Source organism: Ranitomeya variabilis, chromosome 5 (genome assembly GCF_051348905.1).
Source record: "Ranitomeya variabilis isolate aRanVar5 chromosome 5, aRanVar5.hap1, whole genome shotgun sequence".
Lineage (NCBI taxonomy): Eukaryota > Metazoa > Chordata > Amphibia > Anura > Dendrobatidae > Ranitomeya > Ranitomeya variabilis.
The window spans coordinates 676,985,546-677,010,561 of record NC_135236.1 but is presented as its reverse complement, the minus strand read 5'-3'; the positions used below and the strand labels follow the sequence as shown (position 1 = coordinate 677,010,561).

The window sequence follows — 25,016 nt, the reverse complement described above, 5'->3', positions numbered from 1 at the left end:
GTAAGGACCGATGAAGCGAGGCTTAAATTTAGGAGAGGAGACCTTCATAGGAACAAATCGAGAAGACAGCCATACCAAATCCCCAACACGAAGTCGGGGACCCACACCGCGGCGGCGGTTGGCAAAACGCTGAGCCTTCTCCTGTGACAACTTCAAGTTGTCCACCACATGATTCCAGATCTGCTGCAACCTATCCACCACAGAATCTACCCCAGGACAGTCAGAAGGCTCCACATGTCCCGAGGAAAAATGAGGATGGAAACCAGAGTTGCAAAAAAAAGGCGAAACCAAGGTAGCGGAACTAGCCCGATTATTAAGGGCAAACTCAGCCAACGGCAAGAAGGTCACCCAATCATCCTGATCTGCAGAAACAAAACACCTCAAATAAGCCTCCAGAGTCTGATTAGTTCGCTCCATTTGTCCATTAGTTTGAGGATGAAATGCAGACGAAAACGACAAATCAATGCCCATCTTAGCACAAAAGGATCGCCAGAACCTGGAAACAAACTGGGATCCTCTGTCAGACACGATATTCTCAGGAATGCCGTGTAAACGAACCACATTCTGAAAGAACAAGGGAACCAGATCGGAAGAGGAAGGCAGTTTAGGCAAAGATACCAAATGGGCCATCTTGGAAAAGCGATCACATACCACCCAGATGACAGACATACCTTGAGACACCGGAAGATCTGAAATGAAATCCATGGAAATGTGTGTCCAAGGCCTCTTCGGGACAGGCAAGGGCAAGAGCAAGCCGCTGGCACGAGAACAGCAAGGCTTAGCCCGAGCACAAGTCCCACAGGACTGCACAAATGACTGCACATCCCGTGACAAGGAAGGCCACCAAAAGGACCTAGCCACCAGATCTCTGGTGCCAAAAATTCCCGGATGCCCTGCCAACACCGAGGAATGAACCTCGGAAATGACTCTGCTGGTCCACTTATCAGGAACAAACAGTCTGTCAGGTGGACAAGAGTCAGGTCTACCAGCCTGAAATCTCTGCAACACACGTCGCAAATCCGGAGAAATGGCTGACAAGATTACTCCCTCTTTAAGAATACCAACTGGTTCTGCGACTCCAGGAGAGTCAGGCACAAAGCTCCTTGAAAGAGCATCAGCCTTCACATTCTTTGAACCTGGTAAATACGAGACCACAAAGTCAAAACGGGAGAAAAACAATGACCAACGGGCCTGTCTAGGATTCAGGCGTTTAGCAGACTCGAGATACATCAGATTCTTGTGATCAGTCAAGACCACCACACGATGCTTAGCACCCTCGAGCCAATGACGCCACTCCTCAAATGCCCACTTCATGGCCAGCAACTCCCGATTGCCAACATCATAATTCCGCTCAGCAGGCGAAAACTTCCTAGAGAAGAAAGCACATGGTCTCATTACAGAGCAACCAGGGCCTCTCTGCAACAAAACGGCCCCTGCCCCAATCTCAGAAGCATCCACTTCAACCTGAAAGGGAAGTGAGACATCAGGCTGGCACAAAACAGGCGCTGAAGTAAACCGGCGCTTCAACTCTTGAAAAGCTTCCATGGCTGCAGGAGCCCAGTTAGCAACATCAGAACCTTTCTTGGTCATATCCGTCAAAGGTTTAACAACGCTAGAAAAATTAGCGATAAAACGATGGTAAAAGTTAGCAAAACCCAAGAACTTCTGAAGACTCTTAACTGACGTGGGTTGAGTCCAATCATGAATAGCTCGGACCTTGACTGGGTCCATCTCCACCGCAGAAGGGGAAAAAATAAAACCCAAAAAGGGAACCTTCTGTACTCCAAAGAGACACTTTGAGCCCTTAACAAACAAAGCATTCTCACGCAAAACCTGAAACACCATCCTGACCTGCTCTACATGCGAGTCCCAATCATCAGAAAAAAACAGAATATCATCCAGATAAACAATCATAAATTCATCCAGATACTTCCGGAAAATATCATGCATAAAGGACGGAAACACTGAAGGAGCATTAGAGAGCCCGAAAGGCATCACCAAGTACTCAAAATGACCTTCGGGCGTATTAAATGCAGTTTTCCATTCATCTCCTTGCTTAATGCGCACAAGGTTGTACGCACCACGAAGATCTATCTTGGTGAACCACTTGGCACCTTTAATCCGGGGAAACAAGTCCGACAACAGAGGCAAAGGATACTGAAATTTAACAGTGATTTTATTCAGAAGCCGATAGTCAATACAAGGTCTCAAAGATCCGTCCTTCTTGGCCACAAAAAAGAATCTTGCACCAAGAGGGGAAGAGGATGGACGGATATGCCCCTTCTCCAGAGATTCCTTGATATACGAACGCATTGCGGTATGCTCAGGTACAGACAGATTAAATAATCTTCCCTTAGGAAATTTACTACCTGGAATCAAATCTATAGCGCAGTCACAGTCCCTATGAGGAGGAAGAGCACTGGAGCTGGACTCGCTGAATACATCCTGGTAATCAGACAAATACTCAAGAACTTCCGAAGGAGTAGAGGAAGCAATAGACACCGGCGGGGAGTCACCATGAATTCCCTGACAGCCCCAACTTGACACAGACATTGCCTTCCAATCCAAGACTGGATTATGGGTCTGTAACCATGGCAGACCCAAAACGACCAAATCATGCATTTTATGCAAAACAAGAAAACGAATCACCTCCCGATGTTCAGGAGTCATGCACATGGTTACCTGTGTTCAAAACTGCGGTTTATTTTCCGCCAATGGCGTAGCATCAATACCTCTAAGAGGGATAGGATTTACCAATGGCTCAAGAACAAAACCACAACGCTTGGCAAACGACAGATCCATAAGACTCAGGGCAGCACCTGAATCCACAAACGCCATAACAGGGTAGGAGGACAATGAGCAAATTAAAGTCACAGACAAAATAAATTTAGGTTGCAGATTACCAATGGCGACAGGACTGACAACCCTTGTTAGGCGTTTAGAGCATGCTGATATAACATGTGTAGAATCACCACAGTAAAAACACAACCCATTCTGACGTCTATGATTTTTCCGTTCATTTCTGGTCTGAATTCTATCACATTGCATTAAATCAGGTGTTTGTTCAGACAACACCACCAGAGGATTCGCGGCTTTGCGCTCCCGCAAACGCCGGTCAATTTGAATAGCCAGCGCCATGGAATCATTCAGACCTGTAGGAATGGAGAAACCCACCATCACATTCTTAATGGCTTCAGAAAGGCCATTTCTGAAATTTGCGGCCAGAGCACACTCATTCCACTGAGTAAGCACGGACCATTTCCGAAATTTTTGGCAATACACTTCAGCTTCATCCTGGCCCTGAGAAATAGCCAGCAAGGCTTTTTCTGCCTGAATTTCAAGATTGGGTTCCTCGTAAAGCAATCCGAGCGCCAGAAAAAACGCATCAATATTCGCCAATGCCGGATCTCCTGGCGCTAGCGAGAAGGCCCAATCCTGAGGGTCGCCCCGTAAGAAAGAGATAACAATTTTTACTTGCTGAGCTGAATCTCCAGATGAACGAGGTCTCAGAGATAGAAACAATTTACAATTATTCCTGAAATTCCTAAACTTAAATCCGTCTCCAGAGAACAGCTCAGGAATAGGTATTTTAGGTTCAGACATTGGACTACTGGTAACAAAATCTTGTATACCCTGCACACGAGCAGCAAGCTGGTCTACACTTGTAATCAAGGTCTGGACATTCATGTCTGCAGCAAGCACAAGCCACTCAGAGGTAAAGGGGAGGAAAAAAGAGAGGAAAGAAAAAAAAAAAAAACTCAGACTTTCCTTTCTTGTAATCCCACTTCTGCAATGCATTAAACATTCAACCTAGGCCTGGCATACTGTTATGACCCCAATGGCAGAGGGTCTCAAAAATACATACCAAGTCTGCAAACACAAAAAACCAGCTCATAGGGCAGTGGTAACTGAGCTGACCATATATCTAATCCTAGCACCACAAATAGCAGCAGCCGGGGAACGTGCCTACGTTGGTTCTAGACGTCTCACGCCAGCCGGAGAACTAACTAACCCTAGAAGGGAAAAGATAGACCTTTCTTGCCTCCAGAGAAAAGACCCCCAAAAGTTGGATACAAGCCCCCAACAAATAATAACGGTGAGGTAAGGAGAAAAGACAAACGTAAGAATGAACTAGATATTTAGCAAAGAGAGGCCCACTGACTAATAGCAGAATATAGTAAGATGACTTATACGGTCAGCAAAAACCCTATCAAAATTTCCACGCTGGATATTCAAGAACCCCCGAACCGTCTAACGGCCGGGGGGAGAACACCAGCCCCCTAGAGCTTCCAGCAGAATCAGGAATCACATTTAGTACAAGCTGGACAAAAAATAATAGCAATGCAAAAAACCAAAAAACAAGGAAGCAAGACTTAGCTTAATCTTGCAAGATCCAGGACCAGCAGACAGGAGCAAACAGAAAGGAACTGATTACAACGATGCCAGGCACAGGACTGAGAATACAGGAAGTTTATATAGCGACACCCCTGGACTAACGACCCAGGTGGGTGCCAAACTGAGGAAAGACAATCCCAGAGTCATATCACTAGTGACCACAAGAGGGAGCCAAAAAAAGTCTAATTCACAACACTTTCCCCCATCTCGCGTATCCCCCTTACCTGATCTATCTATTATGGTAAACAGCATCACGTTCTCTCCCGCACCTGAAATCCGCTGCCCCGGGGTAACTCTCGACTCTGCCTTGTTCTTCAAACCGCACGTTCAAACTCTTGCCACTTCCTGTCACCTTCAACTCAAAAATATTGCCAGAATCCGTCCCTTCCTCAGCCCACAATCTACCAAAACTCTTTTGCATGCCCTCATCATCTCCTGCCTCGACTACTGCAACACCCTCCTCTGTGGCCTCCCCGCTAACTCTCTTGCACCACTCCAGTCTGTCCTCAACTCTGCTGCCCGGCTAATCCACCTCTCTCCTCACTACTCCCCTGCTTCTCCCCTTTGCAAATCCCTCCACTGGCTCCCAATTCCCCAACGAATCCAGTTCAAACTACTAACACTGATCTACAAAGCCATCCACAACCTGTCCCCTCCCTATATCTCTGAACTAATCTCCCAATACCTTCCCTCACGTAATCTCCGATCCTCCCAAGACCTCCTACTCTCCTCCACACTTATTCGTTCCTCACACAACCGCCTCCAAGATTTCTCCCAAATATCCCCCATCCTCTGGAATTCCATGCCTCAACACGTCCGACTATCCACCACCCTCGGATCCTTCAGACGGAACCTGAAAATTAATCTCTTCAGGAAAGCCTACAGCCTGCAATAACCATTCTGCCGCCTCGCCATCGCCAGCGCCGAATGTAAGTCCGCAAGGACAGGGTCCTCTCTCCCCTCTGTACCAGTCTGTCACTGTAAACTTGTTTACTGTAAACGATATTTATATCTCTGTATGTAACCCCTTTCTCATGTACAGCACCATGGAATCAATGGTGCTATATAAATAAATAATAATAATAATAATAATAATAAAAAAGGAGACAACCAAGACAACTGCTTATGGAAGACCCATGTAGCAGGTTTCCCTAAATTACTCCATTCTCCTTCTCCAAGTAGGAGAATCAAAAAGAGGCAACCAAGACAATTCCTTAGAGATGGCTCACGTAGCAGGTTTCTCTAAGTTATCCCATTCTTCTTCTCCAGGTAGGAGGATCAAAAGGAGGCACCAAGACAACTGCTTAGGGAAGGCTCCTGTAATAGGTTTCCCTAAGTTACCCCCCTTCTTCTTCTCCAGGTAGGAGGATCAAAAGGAGGCAACCAAGACAACTGCTTAAGGAAGACTCACGTAGCAGGTTTCCCTAAGTTACCCCAATCTTCTTCTCCAGGTAGGAGGATCAAAAGGAGTCAACCAAGACAACTGTTTAGGGAAGGCTCACATAGCAGGTTTCCCTAAGTTATCCCATTCTTCTTCTCCATGGATAATGTCATATTTGCAAACTCTCATGGCATGCTCAGAACAAAATGGAGACCGCCTAGGCTGCCTAAAGAAATGGCGAATCCCTTGGGCGTCACAGAAGCTTCAACTTTTTTTCATTCCTACGACTGAGCTCAATTATTCAGGGGCACAATAGGGGTTGGGAATAGATACTTTCCCAAGAGAAGGAGGATTAGAGTGACTGCCCCTTTGCTATGGAAATGTCTCTCCTTTATGGTCCCCTTTTGCTTGATCCATCCACATTGTTAATCTAGACTTTGCCAATAAGGTTCAAAAAGACAGAAACAGATCTGTCCACAAAGGTTGTTGATAACTTGATCAAACCACAGATGTCTCCTGAAGGAAGGAGACAAAATCAAATTGCCCCATCCTTGTTCTCCTTGGATATCTCAAATTTCACAAGGCTACCTTAATTTGCCCATCATCTCTTTGACATGCCCACCATATTCAGGGGAGATTCGTCCTTTCTACTCTACTACTAGCTTACCATTAACAAAAAGAACCCAATGCAAAGTAGTAGAATAAAGTCCCATTATTCTTGGGTACTCACCACTGCCGGGGCTGACGCATTGATTTTCTTCTCTCTGAGCCCTGAATCAAAAAGAAGAAGAGAAAAAATGGAACTGCAGGGGAGGCGATAATTACAGATGAGTCCAAAAACAGAACAAGGCGCTTTCAGAAAGCCAGGATCCCATGAATGAATCATATCCTAGCCACGTAGTAACCTAGCCGGCAAAAGTGGAAAGAAAGGCTCCCTGAGAGGCTTTTCCGTCACAACCTCGTCACTGATCTAATGCACTTTCATTTTAGCCTGAAATTATAGATATTTTTAGATCTAATTTCACCCATAATTATAGATGCGTCTTAACCAAGAAACAAAAAGTTGTACGTTGTGTTCCAAGCGCTGACGTCTGATGATGAACCAGTGCCCCATTATCTACAAGGTGGAGTTAATGTGACCCAGGTTTCTCTACATATCCTAATTCTCGGCGCATAATTTCTTCATCCTTTTTCAATAACGGAAATTACCATAGGCAGTCTACGTCAACCATTAAGCTTCTTCAATTATCTTATTAGTCACTGCGAGTCAAATGGTGAAGAGCAGAAGATAAAATAACCCATCAGGAGATAAAAAACTGTTGAAAATTTCTGACTTGGGTTCACTGGGACTAAAAAATTCACAGTGTCTACTATGGTCATGGTGGAAGGGTCCAATGGATGCATCATCTATGGCCATGGTGGAAGGGTCTAATGGATACATCCACTATGGTCATGGTGGAAGGGTCCAATGGATACATGGAAAAATAGACATTAAGAACCTTTAAAAGCTCATGTCGTCCCAGTGTTTGGCTTTCGAAGGTCGGCCTTTGACCACCTTCTGGTTTTGGCCAAGTTGCCCATCAGAAGACTTATCGTAAATGCTCGTTTTTTGATTGCCTAGGGACTTCTCCAGATCATATTGAAGCCACAATACACACTAGATTCCCACCAATTTGGTGGGACAGATGATGTTGGTGGAGATATCAAACGCTTGATACTTTTGTTCTCCAGGCTGATGGATATGGGGGGGGTAAGGAGACATAGACAAGCGTTTGGACAAATTTTCTTCATGAGGTCCAAATTCAGACCTCACCTGGGGAAAACCTAACCTCATTGGGTAAAATGAAAGATGTCATCACTATTTGGGGTCTTCAAGAGTAATTTTTCTTGCCCTGACACTTCAAAAATCATCTCATTTGACACCACACTGGTCATTATCATTTTCACCCATCGAGCCATTGTCATCTCTGAACTCCAACAATGCATTAAAAGGAGAATTCTGAATTTGGCCGGTGACTAAAAGTAAAGAGATTTTATTTATGTCTTTCTATCTGGGATTAGAAAAAATGGCAGCTTTCTATGAAAGACAGCGCCACCCCTGTCAAGAAGGCTAAGTCTGGTATTGCAGCTGAGTAATATTTTTTATTGCAAAAAAAAAGAAATAAATAATTCACTGGCGAACAATAACCGAGACGGCACTGCCTCCAGAATAATAAAGATTTTACACCCAGCCAGTGAGCACCGTTACCTGCATCCCTGAGGGACAGGAACCGTTAATTGTGTTTCCGAGACAGGTGAGAGAAGACGCCACCAGCGCCGGCTTCCCACAAACAAATAACCTCCGAGCAGAGGAAGATATCGAGATTTGTGATAAAATATCATGTCACTTCCTAATTAATTTTCCTTGGCAAAATTTCAATCCATTATTCAATTATTATCCCCCAATTAGCAAAGCAGAGCGAGTCAATGTGTCCGTGGTGAGGGGAAAAATCAATCAGAAACTCTCATTTTAATTGCTCGGTTTAATCGACAGAGCCGAGGGTGATGCTGGAAAATCTAAGGTGCAAAAGGGCATTTGCTCCCAAAATCAATAAACATGATATGAAAACATAGGCCTCGAGCCGGCCTTCTGGGCAGAGTCCTCTGATATTCTGCATTGTCTCTTAATCATACATATATTATATCATTTAAATAGGATAATTTATAATTCTGACCAAGTGTAATTCACACCACTAGGGGGAGCTCCCTGTATACAGAGATACATGATAAGATCCTGTCTGCAGCCACCACTAGGTGGAGCTCCCTGTATACAGAGATACATGATAAGATCCTGTCTGCAGCCACCACTAGGGGGAGCTCCCTGTATACAGAAATACATGATAAGAACCTGTCTGCAGACACCACTGGGGTGAGCTCCCTGTATACAGAGATACATGATAAGATCCTGTCTGCAGCCACCACTAGGGGGAGCTCCCTGTATACAGAGATAAATAATAAGATCCTGTCAGCAGCCATCACTAGGGGGAGCTCACTGTATACAGAGATACATGATAAGATCCTGGCTGCAGTCACCACTAGGTGGAGCTCCCTGTATACAGAAATACATGATAAGAACCTGTCTGCAGACACCACTGGGGGGAGCTCCCTGTATACAGAGATACATGATAAGATCCTGTCTGCAGCCACCAATAGGGGGAGCTCCCTGTATACAGAGATACATGATAAGGTCCTGTCTGCAGCCACCACTAGGAGGAGCTCCCTGTATACAGAGATACATGATAAGATCCTGTCTGCAGTCACCACTAGGGGGAGCTCCCTGTATACAGAGATACATGATAAGATCCTGTCTGCAGTCACCACTAGGGGGAGCTCCCTGTATACAGAGATACATGATAAGATCCTGTCTGCAGCCACCACTAGGGGGAGCTCCCTGTATACAGAGATACATGATAAGATCCTGTCTGCAGCCACCACTAGGGGGAGCTCCCTGTATACAGAAATACATGATAACATTCTGTCTGCAGCCACCACTAGGGGGAGCTCCCTGTTTACAGACATACATGATTTGATTGTTTTGTTCCTTTGTTTTGGGATTCTCATCATTTTTTCCTTTATTCGTCTGTTGACAGAAGCATTCCTCATTCTTCATTCCTCGTTCTTCATTCCTCATTTCTAGTTCTTCATTCCTTATTCCTCATTCCTCGTTTCTTGTTCCTCGTTCCTCTTTTTCATTCCTTGATCTTCATTCCTCGTTCTTCATTCCTCATTCTTCATTCCTCGTTCTTCATTCCTCATTCTTCATTCTTCGTTCTTCATTCCTCATTCTTCATTCCTCGTTCTTCATGCCTCATTCTTCATTCCTTGTTCTTCATTCCTCATTCCTCGTTCTTCATTCCTTGTTCTTCATTCCTCGTTCCTGATTCCTCGCTCTTGATTCCTCATTCCTCGTTCTTCATTCCTCATTCCTCGATTCTTGTTCCTCATTCCTCGTTCCTCATTCTTCATTCGTCATCCCTCATTCTTCATTCCTCACTCTTCATTCCTCATTCCTCGTTCTTCATTCCTCATTCCTCGTTTTTCATTCGTCATTCCTCACTCTTCATTCCTCAATCCTCATTCCTCATTCCTCACTCTTCATTCCTTGTTCCTCATTCCTCATTCCTTGTTCCTCATTACTTGTTCTTTATTCCTTGTTCTTCATTCCTCATTCCTCATTTCTTGTTCCTCGTTCTTCTTCATTCCTTGTTCTTCGTTCCTCATTCCTCATTCTTCATTTCTCATTGCTCGTTGTTCATCCCTCATTTCTTATTCCTCATTATTCATTCCTCATTCCTTGTTCCTCATGTCTCATTCCTCATTCCTCATTCCTTGTTCCTCATTCCTCGTTCTTCCTTCCTCATCTTCATTCTTCGTTCCTCATTCCTCATTCTTCTTTCCTTGCTCCTCATTCCTCGTTCCTCATTCCTCACTTTTCATTCCTCATTCCTCACTCTTCATTCCTCATTCCTCGTTCCTAGTTCCTCATTATTTGTTCTTCATTCCCCATTCCTCATTCCTCGTTTCTCATTCCTCGTTTCTCGTTCCTCATTTCTTGTTCCTCGCTCTTCATTCCTCATTCCTCATTTTTCATTCCTCGTTCTTCATTCTTCATTCCTTGCTCCTTATTCCTTGTTCCTCATTCCTTGTTCCAAATTCCTTATTCTTCATTCCTCGTTCTTCATTCCTCATTCCTCGGTTCTCATTCCTCATTTCTCGTTCCTCATTCCTCATTTTTCATTCGTCATGCCTCATTTTTCATTCCTCATTCCTCGCTCCTCATTTCTCGTTCCTCATTCTTCATTCCTCGTTCCTCATTCCTCACTCTTCATTCCTTGTTCTTCTTTCCTCACTCTTCATTCCTCGTTCCTCATTCTTCCTTCCTTGTTCCTCATTTCTTGTTTCTCATTCCTTATTCCTCATTCCTCGTTCTTCATTCCTCATTCCTCACTCTTCATTCCTCGTTCCTCATTCTTCCTTCCTCGTTCCTCATTCTTCCTTCCTCATTCCTTATTCCTCGTTCCTCATTCCTCGTTCCTCATTCTTCCTTCCTCGTTCCTCATTCCTTATTCCTCGTTCCTCATTCCTCGCTCATTCCTCGTTCCTCATTCCTCTTTCTTCATTCCTCGTTCCTCGTTCCTCATTCCTTGTTCCTCATTCCTCGTTCTTCATTCCTCATTCTTCCTTCCTCGTTCCTCATTCTTCGTTCTTTTTTCCTCGTTCCTCATTCCTCATTGCTCCCGGAGATCTGTCGCAGCCACATTACTATTCCGATCAGGAATATCATTGACATTTGAGGAACAGAAATTTCACTTTCCCCTGAGAATTCCCGTCACACGTAACAGCGCAGACACCAGAGACGGAAGAAAAAATGAAAAAGAAGATTCCCCCGAAGTTCAAAGGAACTCAGCAAATTTCACCTGTCATTCAGGAGCCTTGGAAAGTTTTCTGACAACTTTGTGACAACCATTATTGGCAAAAGTATCCGTTTACACCCAACTTACTGACAAACAGATACAAAAACTAGAATAGAAATGTGAAGGACTTAACAAACATCCAGAAGAGTCTGGCACAATTAGCTTTGCTACATCTATCGCACTCAGCTCTGCTACATATGACGCATTCAGCTCTTCTGCACCTGACACGCTCAGCTCTGCTGCATCTCACGCACTCAGCTCTGCTGCACCTGACACACTCAGCTCTGCTGCACCTGACACACTCAGATCTGCTGCATCTGACACACTCAGCTCTGCTGCACCTGACACACTCAGCTCTGCTGCACCTGACACACTCAGATCTGCTGCACCTGACAAACTCAGATCTGCTGCATCTGACACACTCAGCTCTGCTGCACCTGACATACTCAGCTCTTCTGCACCTGACACACTCAGCTCTGCTGCACCTGACACACTCAGATTTGCTGCATCTGACACACTCAGCTCTGCTGCATCTCACGCACTCAGCTCTGCTGCACCTGACACACTCAGCTCTGCTGCACCTGACACACTCAGCCCTGCTGCACCTGACACACTCAGATCTGCTGCACCTGACACACTCAGATCTGCTGCACCTGACACACTCAGATCTGCTGCATCTGACACACTCAGCTCTGCTGCACCTGACACACTCAGCTCTGCTGCACCTGACACACTCAGCTCTGCTGCACCTGACACACTCAGCACTGCTGCACCTGACACACTCAGATCTGCTGCATCTGACACACTCAGCTCTGCTGCACCTGACATACTCAGCTCTTCTGCACCTGACACACTCAGCTCTGCTGCACCTGACACACTCAGCTCTGCTGCACCTGACACACTCAGCTCTGCTGCACCTGACATACTCAGCTCTTCTGCACCTGACACACTCAGCTCTGCTGCACCTGACACACACAGCTCTGCTGCATCTCACGGACTCAGCGCTACTGCATCTGACACACTCAGCTCTGCTGCACCTGACACACACAGCTCTGCTGCATCTCTCGCACTCAGCTCTGCTGCATCTGACACACTCAGCTCTGCTGCATCTCATGCACTCAGCTCTGCTGCACCTGACACACTTAGCTCTGCTGCACCTGACACACTCAGCTCTGCTGCATCTCTCGCACTCAGCTCTGCTGCATCTCACGCTCTCAGCTCTGCTGCACCTGACACACTCAGCTCTGCTGCACCTGACGTTAGATGGACTGGATCTACTCTGTGACCCATTGCCGCTCCTCTTTACCTGCGGGATCCGCTTCTTCCACCGACAACTTAAGGAAAGAAATCTTGGCTGGAATCCTGAATCTCGGCGATTCGCTGTCGATCACGTTCATGTGCGCCACATGCTCAAAGTGACCGGCGCGGTGGCTCTGAAATGACAAAAGGACAGAAAAAAATGTACATCCCTTTATAAAAAGCCTGAAGCTTTATCCTCCAGCCACGTCCAGAGCTGCACTCAGAATTCTACCAGTAGCTGCCTGATATCAGCAGTGTAATATGCAGACACTGAACCAGCAGGAGCTGCTGACATCACATTGAGTGCAGCTTTGGCTGTGACTGGAGTAGAAGTATCAGCGTTTTCCGCTTTCTCCTCAGCAGGGACCTCATTTTCTAGAATTCAGGTTGCTTGCGCAGAGCAGAGGCGGCGAGGCGAGAGGTTTGCCCCACAACTTAATTGCCGAGAGTGGCGGAATTAGAGCGCAGCATTGTCTTCCTGAGGTTTATTCCGCTTTCTCGTACTCATGCTGCTGACAGTGATTTCTGAGGGAGCAGCTGCGGCTTTAGAGCATCACCTGCGACCTCCAGGTCATAACAAAGCAGGTGGAGAGGATGCACAGCGGGTACACCATGGTGCCACGCGGTACAACCATTCCGTCTGATTAGCTGCGGAACATTACCGCCATCCTGCGACCCATCGCTTGGTGACGGGAATTGTAGGTTTTGGGGTTTTTTTTGCCTTACACCCTTATGTGGTTACTGTTGTCACTGCTGTCTATGGGGAGACGCAGCTGCACTTGTTGCATCCGCTAGGTTCAGCACTGACATCTGGTGGCAAAAATGAAAACTGCACACTCATTTCACGCAAAGGCACATCTTTAGCACTACACTTAAAGAGTTAAAAAGGTTCCGGGCGGCTTCTTTATTCATTCTCAGACCTTCTGATATGGAGATGACAACCTGCTCCTGGTTTCAGACTTCTTTCTTTTGGTTCCTCCCAGTAATACAGGTTGGATGTAAGGTTCTTATGTCTGAGCACAGCTTCATTCCTGGGCTGATTTCTCCTTCTATAGCTCTATTGTGGTGGGAAATGTTTGATTTCCCTCCCCGAGTCTGTAGTGGGTTCTCTACTTCCTCTTCACACTCATACACAGTCTATGTGATTCACCCGCTCTCCCTCAACTTCTCTTTGTGTGCTTTCCTTCCTCGCTGTATTATCTGCCCTCCAGGAAGACATGAATGCTCCCCCCCTCAGTTCAACCATAAACAACCTCACCTCCTACCTATAAATGAGAAGACGGAGGAAAAAAAGAGCAAAAAAATCGACAGGTATGAATTGTGTGCTATCATATCTGCTATAGGTTTCAGGATTGCCAGATACGTGAAGGAGTAGCACAGACTCTACAACAACAAAAGGTTAAAAAGAAAAAGGATCAAGACTATTCTGAAAATTGACCAATCAAAAGCATATATGACAACTACAACTAAGGAAGTACTGTCATAGAGTGACACGCAATAAATAACATGCCTTCACGCTCCACGCCTGACAATATTACCAGGGAATGTGGAGCGCCGCCATAAGCAAAATTATAAGAAGTGGTGCTATATACACAGTCCTCAGGCTGTGTCAGAGCCTGATAGAGGGGTCCCATCTACATCACAAATGGTCTCCTTTGAAGATCGTTTTTAGTAGGTACTGAAATTAGAAGGTCAAAAAGTCACAGTCTCTTGGAGTACGGTCACCACAAGTCATGGTCTCTTGTAGTACGGTCACCACATGTCATGGTCTCTTGGAGTACGGTCACCACATGTCATGGTCTCTTGGAGTACGGTCACCACATGTCACAGTCTCTTGGAGTACGGTCACCACAAGTCATGGTCTCTTGTAGTACGGTCACCACAGGTCACGGTCTCTTGGAATAATGTCACCACAGGTTACGGTTTCTTGGAGAACAGACACCACATGTCATGGTTTCTTGGAGTACTGTCACCACGTCACAGTTTCTTGGAGTAAGGTCACCACATGTCACAGTCTCTTGGAGTACGGTCACCACAAGTCATGGTCTCTTGGAGTACTGTCACCACATGTCACGGTTTCTTGGAGTAAGGTCACCACATGTCACGGTCTCTTGGAGTATGGTCACCACAAGTCATGGTCTCTTGGAGTACGGTCACCACATGTCACGGTCTCTTGGAGTACGATCACCACATGTCATGGTCTCTTGGAGTACAGTCACCACAAGTCATGGTCACTTGGAGTACGGTCACCACAAGTCATGGTCTCTTGGAGTACGGTCACCACATGTCACGGTCTCTTGAAGTACGGTCACCACATGTCATAGTCTCTTGGAGTAGAGTCACCACAAGTCATGGTCACTTGGAGTACAGTCACCACAAGTCATGGTCTCTTGGAGTACGGTCACCACATGTCATGGTCTCTTGGAGTACGGTCACCACATGTCACAGTCTCTTGGAGTACGGTCACCACATGTCATGGTCTCTTGTAGTACGGTCACCACAGGTCACGGTCTCTTGGAATAATGTCACCACAGGTTACGGTTTCTTGGAGAACAGACACCACATGTCATGGTTTCTTGGAGTACTGTCACCACATGTCACAGTTTCTTGGAGTAAGGTCACCACATGTCACACTCTCTTGGAGTACGGTCACCACAAGTCATGGTCTCTTGGAGTACTGTCACCACATGTCACGGTTTCTTGGAGTAAGGTCACCACATGTCACGGTCTCTTGGAGTACGGTCACCACAAGTCACGGTCTCTTGGAGTACGGTCACCACATGTCACGGTCTCTTGGAGTACGGTCACCACATGTCATGGTCTCTTGGAGTACAGTCACCACAAGTCATGGTCACTTGGAGTACGGTCACCACAAGTCATGGTCTCTTGGAGTATGGTCACCACAAGTCATGGTCTCTTGGAGTATGGTCACCACAAGTCATGGTCTCTTGAAGTATGGTCACCACAAGTCATGGTCTCTTGGATTATGGTTACCACAAGTCATGGTCTCTTGAAGTATGGTCACCACAAGTCATGGTCTCTTGGAGTACGGTCACCACAGGTCACGGTCTCTTGGAGAATGGTCACCACAAGTCATGGTCTCTTGGAGTATGGTCACCACAAGTCATGGTCTCTTGGAGTATGGTCACCACAAGTCATGGTCTCTTGGAGTACAGTCACCACAAGTCATGGTCTCTTGGAGTACGGTCACCACATGTCATGGTCTCTTGGAGTACGGTCACCACATGTCATGGTCTCTTGGAGTACGGTCACCACATGTCACAGTCTCTTGGAGTACGGTCACCACAAGTCATGGTCTCTTGTAGTACGGTCACCACAGGTCACGGTCTCTTGGAATAATGTCACCACAGGTTACGGTTTCTTAGAGAACAGACACCACATGTCATGGTTTCTTGGAGTACTGTCACCACATGTCACAGTTTCTTGGAGTAAGGTCACCACATGTCACAGTCTCTTGGAGTACGGTCACCACAAGTCATGGTCTCTTGGAGTACTGTCACCACATGTCACGGTTTCTTGGAGTAAGGTCACCACATGTCACGGCCTCTTGGAGTATGGTCACCACAAGTCATGGTCTCTTGGAGTACGGTCACCACATGTCACGGTCTCTTGGAGTACGATCACCACATGTCATGGTCTCTTGGAGTACAGTCACCACAAGTCATGGTCACTTGGAGTACGGTCACCACAAGTCATGGTCTCTTGGAGTATGGTCACCACAAGTCATGGTCTCTTGGAGTACAGTCACCACACGTCACTGTCTCTTGGAGTACGGTCACCACAAGTCATGGTCTATTGGAGTATGGTCACCACAAGTCATGGTCTCTTGGAGTATGGTCACCACAAGTCATAGTCTCTTGGAGTATGGTCACCACAAGTCATGGTCTCTTGAAGTATGGTCACCACAAGTCATGGTCTCTTGGATTATGGTCACCACAAGTCATGGTCTCTTGAAGTATGGTCACCACAAGTCATGGTCTCTTGGATTATGGTCACCACAAGTCATGGTCTCTTGAAGTATGGTCACCACAAGTCATGGTCTCTTGGAGTACGGTCACCACAGGTCACGGTCTCTTGGAGAATGGTCACCACAAGTCATGGTCTCTTGAAGTATGGTCACCACAAGTCATGGTCTCTTGGATTATGGTCACCACAAGTCATGGTCTCTTGAAGTATGGTCACCACAAGTCATGGTCTCTTGGAGTACGGTCACCACAGGTCATGGTCTCTTGGAGAATGGTCACCACAAGTCATGGTCTCTTGGAGTATGGTCACCACAAGTCATGGTCTCTTGTAGTACGGTCACCACAGGTCATGGTCTCTTGGAGTACGGTCACCACATGTCACGGTCTCTTGGAGTACGGTCACCACATGTCATGGTCTCTTGGAGTACGGTCACCACATGTCACAGTCTCTTGGAGTACGGTCACCACAAGTCATGGTCTCTTGTAGTACGGTCACCACAGGTCACGGTCTCTTGGAATAATGTCACCACAGGTTACGGTTTCTTGGAGAACAGACACCACATGTCATGGTTTCTTGGAGTACTGTCACCACATGTCACAGTTTCTTGGAGTAAGGTCACCACATGTCACAGTCTCTTGGAGTACGGTCACCACAAGTCATGGTCTCTTGGAGTACTGTCACCACATGTCACGGTTTCTTGGAGTAAGGTCACCACATGTCACGGTCTCTTGGAGTACGGTTACCACAAGTCATGGTCTCTTGGAGTACGGTCACCACATGTCACGGTCTCTTGAAGTACGGTCACCACATGTCATAGTCTCTTGGAGTAGAGTCACCACAAGTCATGGTCTCTTGGAGTACGGTCACCACATGTCATGGTCTCTTGGAGTACGGTCACCACATGTCATGGTCTCTTGGAGTACGGTCACCACATGTCACAGTCTCTTGGAGTACGGTCACCACAAGTCATGGTCTCTTGTAGTACGGTCACCACAGGTCACGGTCTCTTGGAATAATGTCACCACAGGTTACGGTTTCTTGGAGAACAGACACCACATGTCATGGTTTCTTGGAGTACTGTCACCACATGTCACAGTTTCTTGGAGTAAGGTCACCACATGTCACACTCTCTTGGAGTACGGTCACCACAAGTCATGGTCTCTTGGAGTACTGTCACCACATGTCACGGTTTCTTGGAGTAAGGTCACCACATGTCACGGTCTCTTGGAGTACGGTCACCACAAGTCACGGTCTCTTGGAGTACGGTCACCACATGTCACGGTCTCTTGGAGTACGGTCACCACATGTCATGGTCTCTTGGAGTACAGTCACCACAAGTCATGGTCACTTGGAGTACGGTCACCACAAGTCATGGTCTCTTGGAGTATGGTCACCACAAGTCATGGTCTCTTGGAGTATGGTCACCACAAGTCATGGTCTCTTGAAGTATGGTCACCACAAGTCATGGTCTCTTGGATTATGGTTACCACAAGTCATGGTCTCTTGAAGTATGGTCACCACAAGTCATGGTCTCTTGGAGTACGGTCACCACAGGTCACGGTCTCTTGGAGAATGGTCACCACAAGTCATGGTCTCTTGGAGTATGGTCACCACAAGTCATGGTCTCTTGGAGTATGGTCACCACAAGTCATGGTCTCTTGGAGTACAGTCACCACAAGTCATGGTCTCTTGGAGTACGGTCACCACATGTCATGGTCTCTTGGAGTACGGTCACCACATGTCATGGTCTCTTGGAGTACGGTCACCACATGTCACAGTCTCTTGGAGTACGGTCACCACAAGTCATGGTCTCTTGTAGTACGGTCACCACAGGTCACGGTCTCTTGGAATAATGTCACCACAGGTTACGGTTTCTTGGAGAACAGACACCACATGTCATGGTTTCTTGGAGTACTGTCACCACTCACCACATGTCACGGTTTCTTGGAGTAAGGTCACCACATGTCACGGTCTCTTGGAGTACGGTCACCACAAGTCATGGTCTCTTGGAGTACGGTCACCACATGTCACAGTCTCTTGGAGTACGGTCACCACATGTCATGGTCTCTTGGAGTACAGTCACCACAAGTCATGGTCACTTGGTGTACGGTCACCACAAGTCATGGTCTCTTGGAGTATGGTCACCACAAGTCATGGTCTCTTGGAGTATGGTCACCACAAGTCATGGTCTCTTGGAGTACGGTCACCACATGTCACAGTCTCTTGGAGTACGGTCACCACATGTCATGGTCTCTTGGAGTACAGTCACCACAAGTCATGGTCACTTGGTGTACGGTCACCACAAGTCATGGTCTCTTGGAGTATGGTCACCACAAGTCATGGTCTCTTGGAGTATGGTCACCACAAGTCATGGTCTCTTGAAGTATGGTCACCACAAGTCATGGTCTCTTGGATTATGGTCACCACAAGTCATGGTCTCTTGAAGTATGGTCACCACAAGTCATGGTCTCTTGGAGTACGGTCACCACAGGTCACGGTCTCTTGGAGAATGGTCACCACAAGTCATGGTCTCTTGGAGTATGGTCACCACAAGTCATGGTCTCTTGGAGTAATGTCACCACAGGTTACGGTTTCTTGGAGTACAGTCACCACAAGTCATGGTCTCTTGGAGTACGGTCACATGTCACGGTCTCTTGGAGTACTGTCACCACATGTCACGTCTCTTGGAGTACGGTCACATGTTATGGTCTCTTGGAGAACTGTTGTGAATTTGCTTTTTGCTCCCTCTAGTGGTTACTAGTTTTTTGACTCTGGTTTTTCTGTCATTCCTTTTATCCGCACCTGGGTCGTTAGTTAGGGGTGTTGCTATATAAGCTCCCTAGACCTTCAGTTCAATGCCTGGCAACGTAGTTATCAGAGCTAGTCTGCTGTGCTCTTGTCTACTGATCCTGGTTCCAGTTATATCAGCTAAGTCTGCCTTTTGCTTTTTCCTATTTGTTTTGGTTTTGTATTTTTGTCCAGCTTGTTCCTAATCTATATCCTGACCTTTGCTGGAAGCTCTAGGGGGCTGGTGTTCTCCCCCCGGACCGTTAGACGGTTCGGGGGTTCTTGAATTTCCAGTGTGGATTTTGATAGGGTTTTTGTTGACCATATAAGTTACCTTTCTTTATTCTGCTATCAGTAAGCGGGCCTCTCTGTGCTAAACCTGGTTCATTTCTGTGTTTGTCATTTCCTCTTACCTCACCGTTATTATTTGTGGGGGGCTTCTATCCAGCTTTGGGGTCCCCTTCTCTGGAGGCAAGAAAGGTCTTTTGTTTTCCTCTACTAGGGGTAGCTAGATTCTCCGGCTGGCGCGTGTCATCTAGAATCAACGTAGGAATGATCCCCGGCTACTTCTAGTGTTGGCGTTAGGAGTAGATATATGGTCAACCCAGTTACCACTGCCCTATGAGCTGGATTTTTGTATTCTGCAGACTTCCACGTACCTCTGAGACCCTCGCCATTGGGGTCATAACAGTTTGCCAGGCCAGTATTAAATGTTTAATGCGTTGCAGAAGAGGGATTATAAGAAAGAAGATTCTGAGTTTTTTTTTTTTTTCTTTCTTCTTCCCCTTTACCTCAGAGTGGCTATGCTTGCTGCAGACATGAATGTCCAGACCTTGATTACAAGTGTGGACCAGCTGGCTACTCGTGTGCAGGGCATACAAGACTATGTTATCAGAAATCCTAGGTCAGAACCTAAAATACCGATTCCTGAACTGTTTTCCGGAGACAGGTTTAAGTTTAGGAATTTCGTGAATAATTGTAAATTGTTTTTGTCCCTGAGACCCTGTTCATCTGGAGACTCTGCTCAGCAAGTAAAAATAGTTATTTCGTTCTTACGGGGCGACCCTCAGGATTGGGCTTTTTCGCTGGCGCCAGGAGATCCGGCATTGGCTGATATTGATGCGTTTTTTCTGGCGCTCGGTTTACTTTATGAGGAACCCAATCTTGAGATTCAGGCAGAAAAGGCCTTGCTGGCTATGTCTCAGGGGCAGGACGAGGCTGAAGTGTATTGCCAAAAATTTCGGAAATGGTCCGTGCTGACACATTGGAACGAGTGTGCACTGGCCGCTAATTTTAGAAATGGCCTTTCTGAAGCCATTAAGAATGTTATGGTGGGTTTTCCCATTCCCACAGGTCTGAATGATACTATGGCCCTGGCTATTCAAATTGACCGGCGGTTGCGGGAGCGCAAAACCGCAAATTCCCTCATGGTGTTGTCTGAACAGACACCTAATTCGGTGCAATGTGATAGAAAAACCGCAAATTCCCTCATGGTGTTGTCTGAACAGACACCTGATTTAATGCAATGTGATAGAATCCTGACTAGAAATGAGCGGAAAATTCATAGACGCCGGAATGGCTTGTGCTACTACTGTGGTGATTCTACACATGTTATCTCAGCATGCTCTAAACGTATAGCTAAGGTTGTTAGTCCTGTCACCGTTGGTAATTTGCAACCTAAATTTATTCTGTCTGTAACTTTGATTTGCTCACTGTCGTCTTATCCTGTCATGGCGTTTGTAGATTCAGGTGCTGCCCTGAGTCTTATGGATCTGTCATTTGCTAAGCGCTGTGGATTTACTCTTGAACCATTAGAAAATCCTATTCCTCTTAGGGGTATTGATGCTACACCATTGGCAGCAAATAAACCGCAGTATTGGACACAGGTTATCATGTGCATGACTCCTGAACACCGCGAGGTGATACGTTTCCTGGTTTTACATAAAATGCATGATTTGGTTGTTTTAGGGCTGCCATGGTTACAGACCCATAATCCAGTCCTGGACTGGAAGGCTATGTCAGTCTCAAGTTGGGGCTGTCGTGGTATTCATGGGGATTCCCTGCCTGTGTCTATTGCTTCTTCTACGCCTTCGGAAGTTCCGGAGTATTTGTCTGATTATCAGGATGTCTTCAGTGAGTCTGAGTCCAGTGCACTGCCTCCTCATAGGGACTGTGACTGTGCTATAGATTTGATCCCAGGCAGTAAGTTTCCTAAGGGAAGACTGTTTAATCTGTCGGTACCTGAACATACCGCTATGCGTTCATATATCAAGGAGTCTCTGGAGAAAGGACATATTCGTCCGTCTTCTTCCCCCCTTGGTGCGGGATTCTTTTTTGTGGCAAAAAAGGACGGATCTTTGAGACCTTGTATTGATTATCGGCTTTTAAATAAGATCACTGTCAAATTTCAGTATCCTTTACCGCTGTTGTCTGACTTGTTTGCCCGGATTAAAGGTGCCAAGTGGTTCACCAAGATAGACCTTCGTGGTGCGTACAACCTTGTGCGCATTAAGCAAGGTGATGAATGGAAAACCGCATTCAATACGCCCGAAGGTCATTTTGAGTACTTGGTGATGCCTTTTGGGCTCTCCAATGCGCCTTCAGTTTTTCAGTCCTTTATGCATGACATTTTCCGGAAGTATCTGGATAAATTTTTGATTGTTTATCTGGATGATATTTTGGTTTTTTCTGATAATTGGGATTCGCATGTGGAGCAGGTCAGGTTGGTCTTTAAAATTTTGCGTGAAAATTCTTTGTTTGTCAAGGGCTCAAAGTGTCTCTTTGGTGTACAGAAGGTTCCCTTTTTGGGGTTCATTTTTTCCCCTTCTGCTGTGGAGATGGACCCAGTCAAGGTCCGAGCTATTCTTGATTGGACTCAGCCCTCGTCGGTTAAGAGTCTTCAGAAGTTCTTGGGTTTCGCTAACTTCTACCGTCGTTTTATCGCTAATTTTTCTAGCATTGTGAAACCGTTGACGGATATGACCAAGAAGGGCTCCGATGTAGCTAACTGGGCTCCTGCTGCCGTGGAGGCTTTCCAGGAGTTGAAACGCCGGTTTACTTCGGCGCCTGTTTTGTGCCAGCCCGATGTCTCACTTCCCTTTCAGGTTGAGGTGGATGCTTCAGAGATTGGAGCAGGGGCCGTTTTGTCACAGAGAGGCCCTGGTTGCTCTGTTATGAAACCTTGTGCCTTTTTCTCCAGGAAGTTTTCGCCTGCCGAGCGAAATTATGATGTGGGCAATCGGGAGTTGTTGGCCATGAAATGGGCATTTGAGGAGTGGCGTCATTGGCTCGAGGGTGCTAAGCATCGTGTGGTGGTCTTGACTGATCACAAAAATCAGATGTATCTCGAGTCTGCTAAACGCCTTAATCCGAGACAGGCCCGCTGGTCATTGTTTTTCTCCCGCTTTGATTTTGTTGTCTCGTATTTACCAGGTTCAAAGAATGTGAAGGCCGATGCTCTTTCTAGGAGCTTTGTGCCTGATGCTCCTGGAGTCGCTGATCCTGTTGGTATTCTTAAAGATGGAGTTATCTTGTCAGCTATTTCTCCGGATCTGCGACGTGTGTTGCAGAGATTTCAGGCTGATAGGCCTGAGTCTTGTCCACCTGACAGACTGTTTGTCCCGGATAAATGGACCAGCAGAGTCATTTCCGAGGTTCATTCCTCGGTGTTGGCAGGTCACCCGGGAATTTTTGGCACCAGAGATCTGGTGGCCAGGTCCTTTTGGTGGCCTTCCTTGTCAAGGGATGTGCGGTCATTTGTGCAGTCCTGTGGGACTTGTGCTCGAGCTAAGCCTTGCTGTTCTCGTGCCAGCGGTTTGCTCTTGCCCTTGCCTGTCCCGAAGAGACCTTGGACACATATCTCCATGGATTTCATTTCTGATCTTCCGCTATCTCAGGGCATGTCCGTTATCTGGGTGATATGTGATCGCTTCTCCAAGATGGTCCATTTGGTTCCTTTGCCTAAGCTGCCTTCCTCTTCCGATCTGGTTCCTGTGTTTTTCCAGAACGTGGTTCGTTTGCACGGCATCCCTGAGAATATTGTGTCAGACAGAGGATCCCAGTTCGTTTCTAGGTTCTGGCGATCCTTTTGTAGTAGGATGGGCATTGATTTGTCGTTTTCGTCTGCTTTCCATCCTCAGACTAATGGACAGACGGAGCGAACCAATCAGACTTTGGAGGCTTATTTGAGGTGTTTTGTCTCTGCTGATCAGGACGATTGGGTGACATTCTTGCCGTTGGCTGAGTTTGCCCTTAATAATCGGGCTAGTTCCGCCACCTTGGTTTCGCCTTTTTTCTGCAACTCTGGTTTCCATCCTCGCTTTTCTTCGGGTCATGTGGAGCCTTCTGACTGTCCTGGGGTGGATTCTGTGGTAGATAGGTTGCAGCGGATCTGGAATCATGTGGTGGACAACTTGAAGTTGTCACAGGAGAGGGCTCAGCGCTTTGCCAACCGCCGCCGCGGTGTGGGTCCCCGACTACGCGTTGGGGATTTGGTATGGCTTTCTTCCCGCTTTGTTCCTATGAAGGTCTCCTCTCCCAAATTTAAACCTCGTTTTATTGGGCCTTACAAGATATTGGAAATCCTTAATCCTGTATCTTTTCGTCTGGATCTTCCTGTGTCGTTTGCTATTCACAATGTATTTCATAGGTCCTTGTTGCGGCGGTACATTGTGCCTGTAGTTCCTTCTGCTGAGCCTCCTGCTCCGGTGTTGGTTGAGGGCGAGTTGGAGTACGTGGTGGAGAAGATCTTGGATTCTCGCCTCTCCAGGCGGAGGCTTCAGTACCTGGTCAAGTGGAAGGGCTATGGTCAGGAGGATAATTCCTGGGTGGTCGCCTCTGATGTTCATGCGGCCGATTTAGTTCGTGCCTTTCATGCCGCTCATCCTGATCGCCCTGGTGGTCGTGGTGAGGGTTCGGTGACCCCTCACTAAGGGGGGGGGGTACTGTTGTGAATTTGCTTTTTGCTCCCTCTAGTGGTTACTAGTTTTTTGACTCTGGTTTTTCTGTCATTCCTTTTATCCGCACCTGGGTCGTTAGTTAGGGGTGTTGCTATATAAGCTCCCTAGACCTTCAGTTCAATGCCTGGCAACGTAGTTATCAGAGCTAGTCTGCTGTGCTCTTGTCTACTGATCCTGGTTCCAGTTATATCAGCTAAGTCTGCCTTTTGCTTTTTGCTATTTGTTTTGGTTTTGTATTTTTGTCCAGCTTGTTCCTAATCTATATCCTGACCTTTGCTGGAAGCTCTAGGGGGCTGGTGTTCTCCCCCCGGACCGTTAGACGGTTCGGGGGTTCTTGAATTTCCAGTGTGGATTTTGATAGGGTTTTTGTTGACCATATAAGTTACCTTTCTTTATTCTGCTATCAGTAAGCGGGCCTCTCTGTGCTAAACCTGGTTCATTTCTGTGTTTGTCATTTCCTCTTACCTCACCGTTATTATTTGTGGGGGGCTTCTATCCAGCTTTGGGGTCCCCTTCTCTGGAGGCAAGAAAGGTCTTTTGTTTTCCTCTACTAGGGGTAGCTAGATTCTCCGGCTGGCGCGTGTCATCTAGAATCAACGTAGGAATGATCCCCGGCTACTTCTAGTGTTGGCGTTAGGAGTAGATATATGGTCAACCCAGTTACCACTGCCCTATGAGCTGGATTTTTGTATTCTGCAGACTTCCACGTACCTCTGAGACCCTCGCCATTGGGGTCATAACAGAGTACGGTCACCA

At 46.7% G+C, this 25,016-nt stretch overlaps 1 protein-coding gene across 1 annotated transcript in view; it reads right to left on the bottom strand.

The window, feature by feature from the left end:
* The window catches only part of LOC143777020 (uncharacterized), a 50,379-nt gene that overhangs the window by 13,634 nt on the left and 11,729 nt on the right, over positions 1-25,016 (bottom strand). Inside the window, exons 3-4 of the mRNA XM_077266913.1 lie at positions 12,536-12,662; positions 6,507-6,547 (exon numbers count right to left, since the gene is read on the bottom strand). Of these exons, the coding sequence (XP_077123028.1) occupies positions 6,507-6,547; positions 12,536-12,662 (168 nt within the window). The remainder of the gene's footprint in view (positions 1-6,506; positions 6,548-12,535; positions 12,663-25,016) is intronic.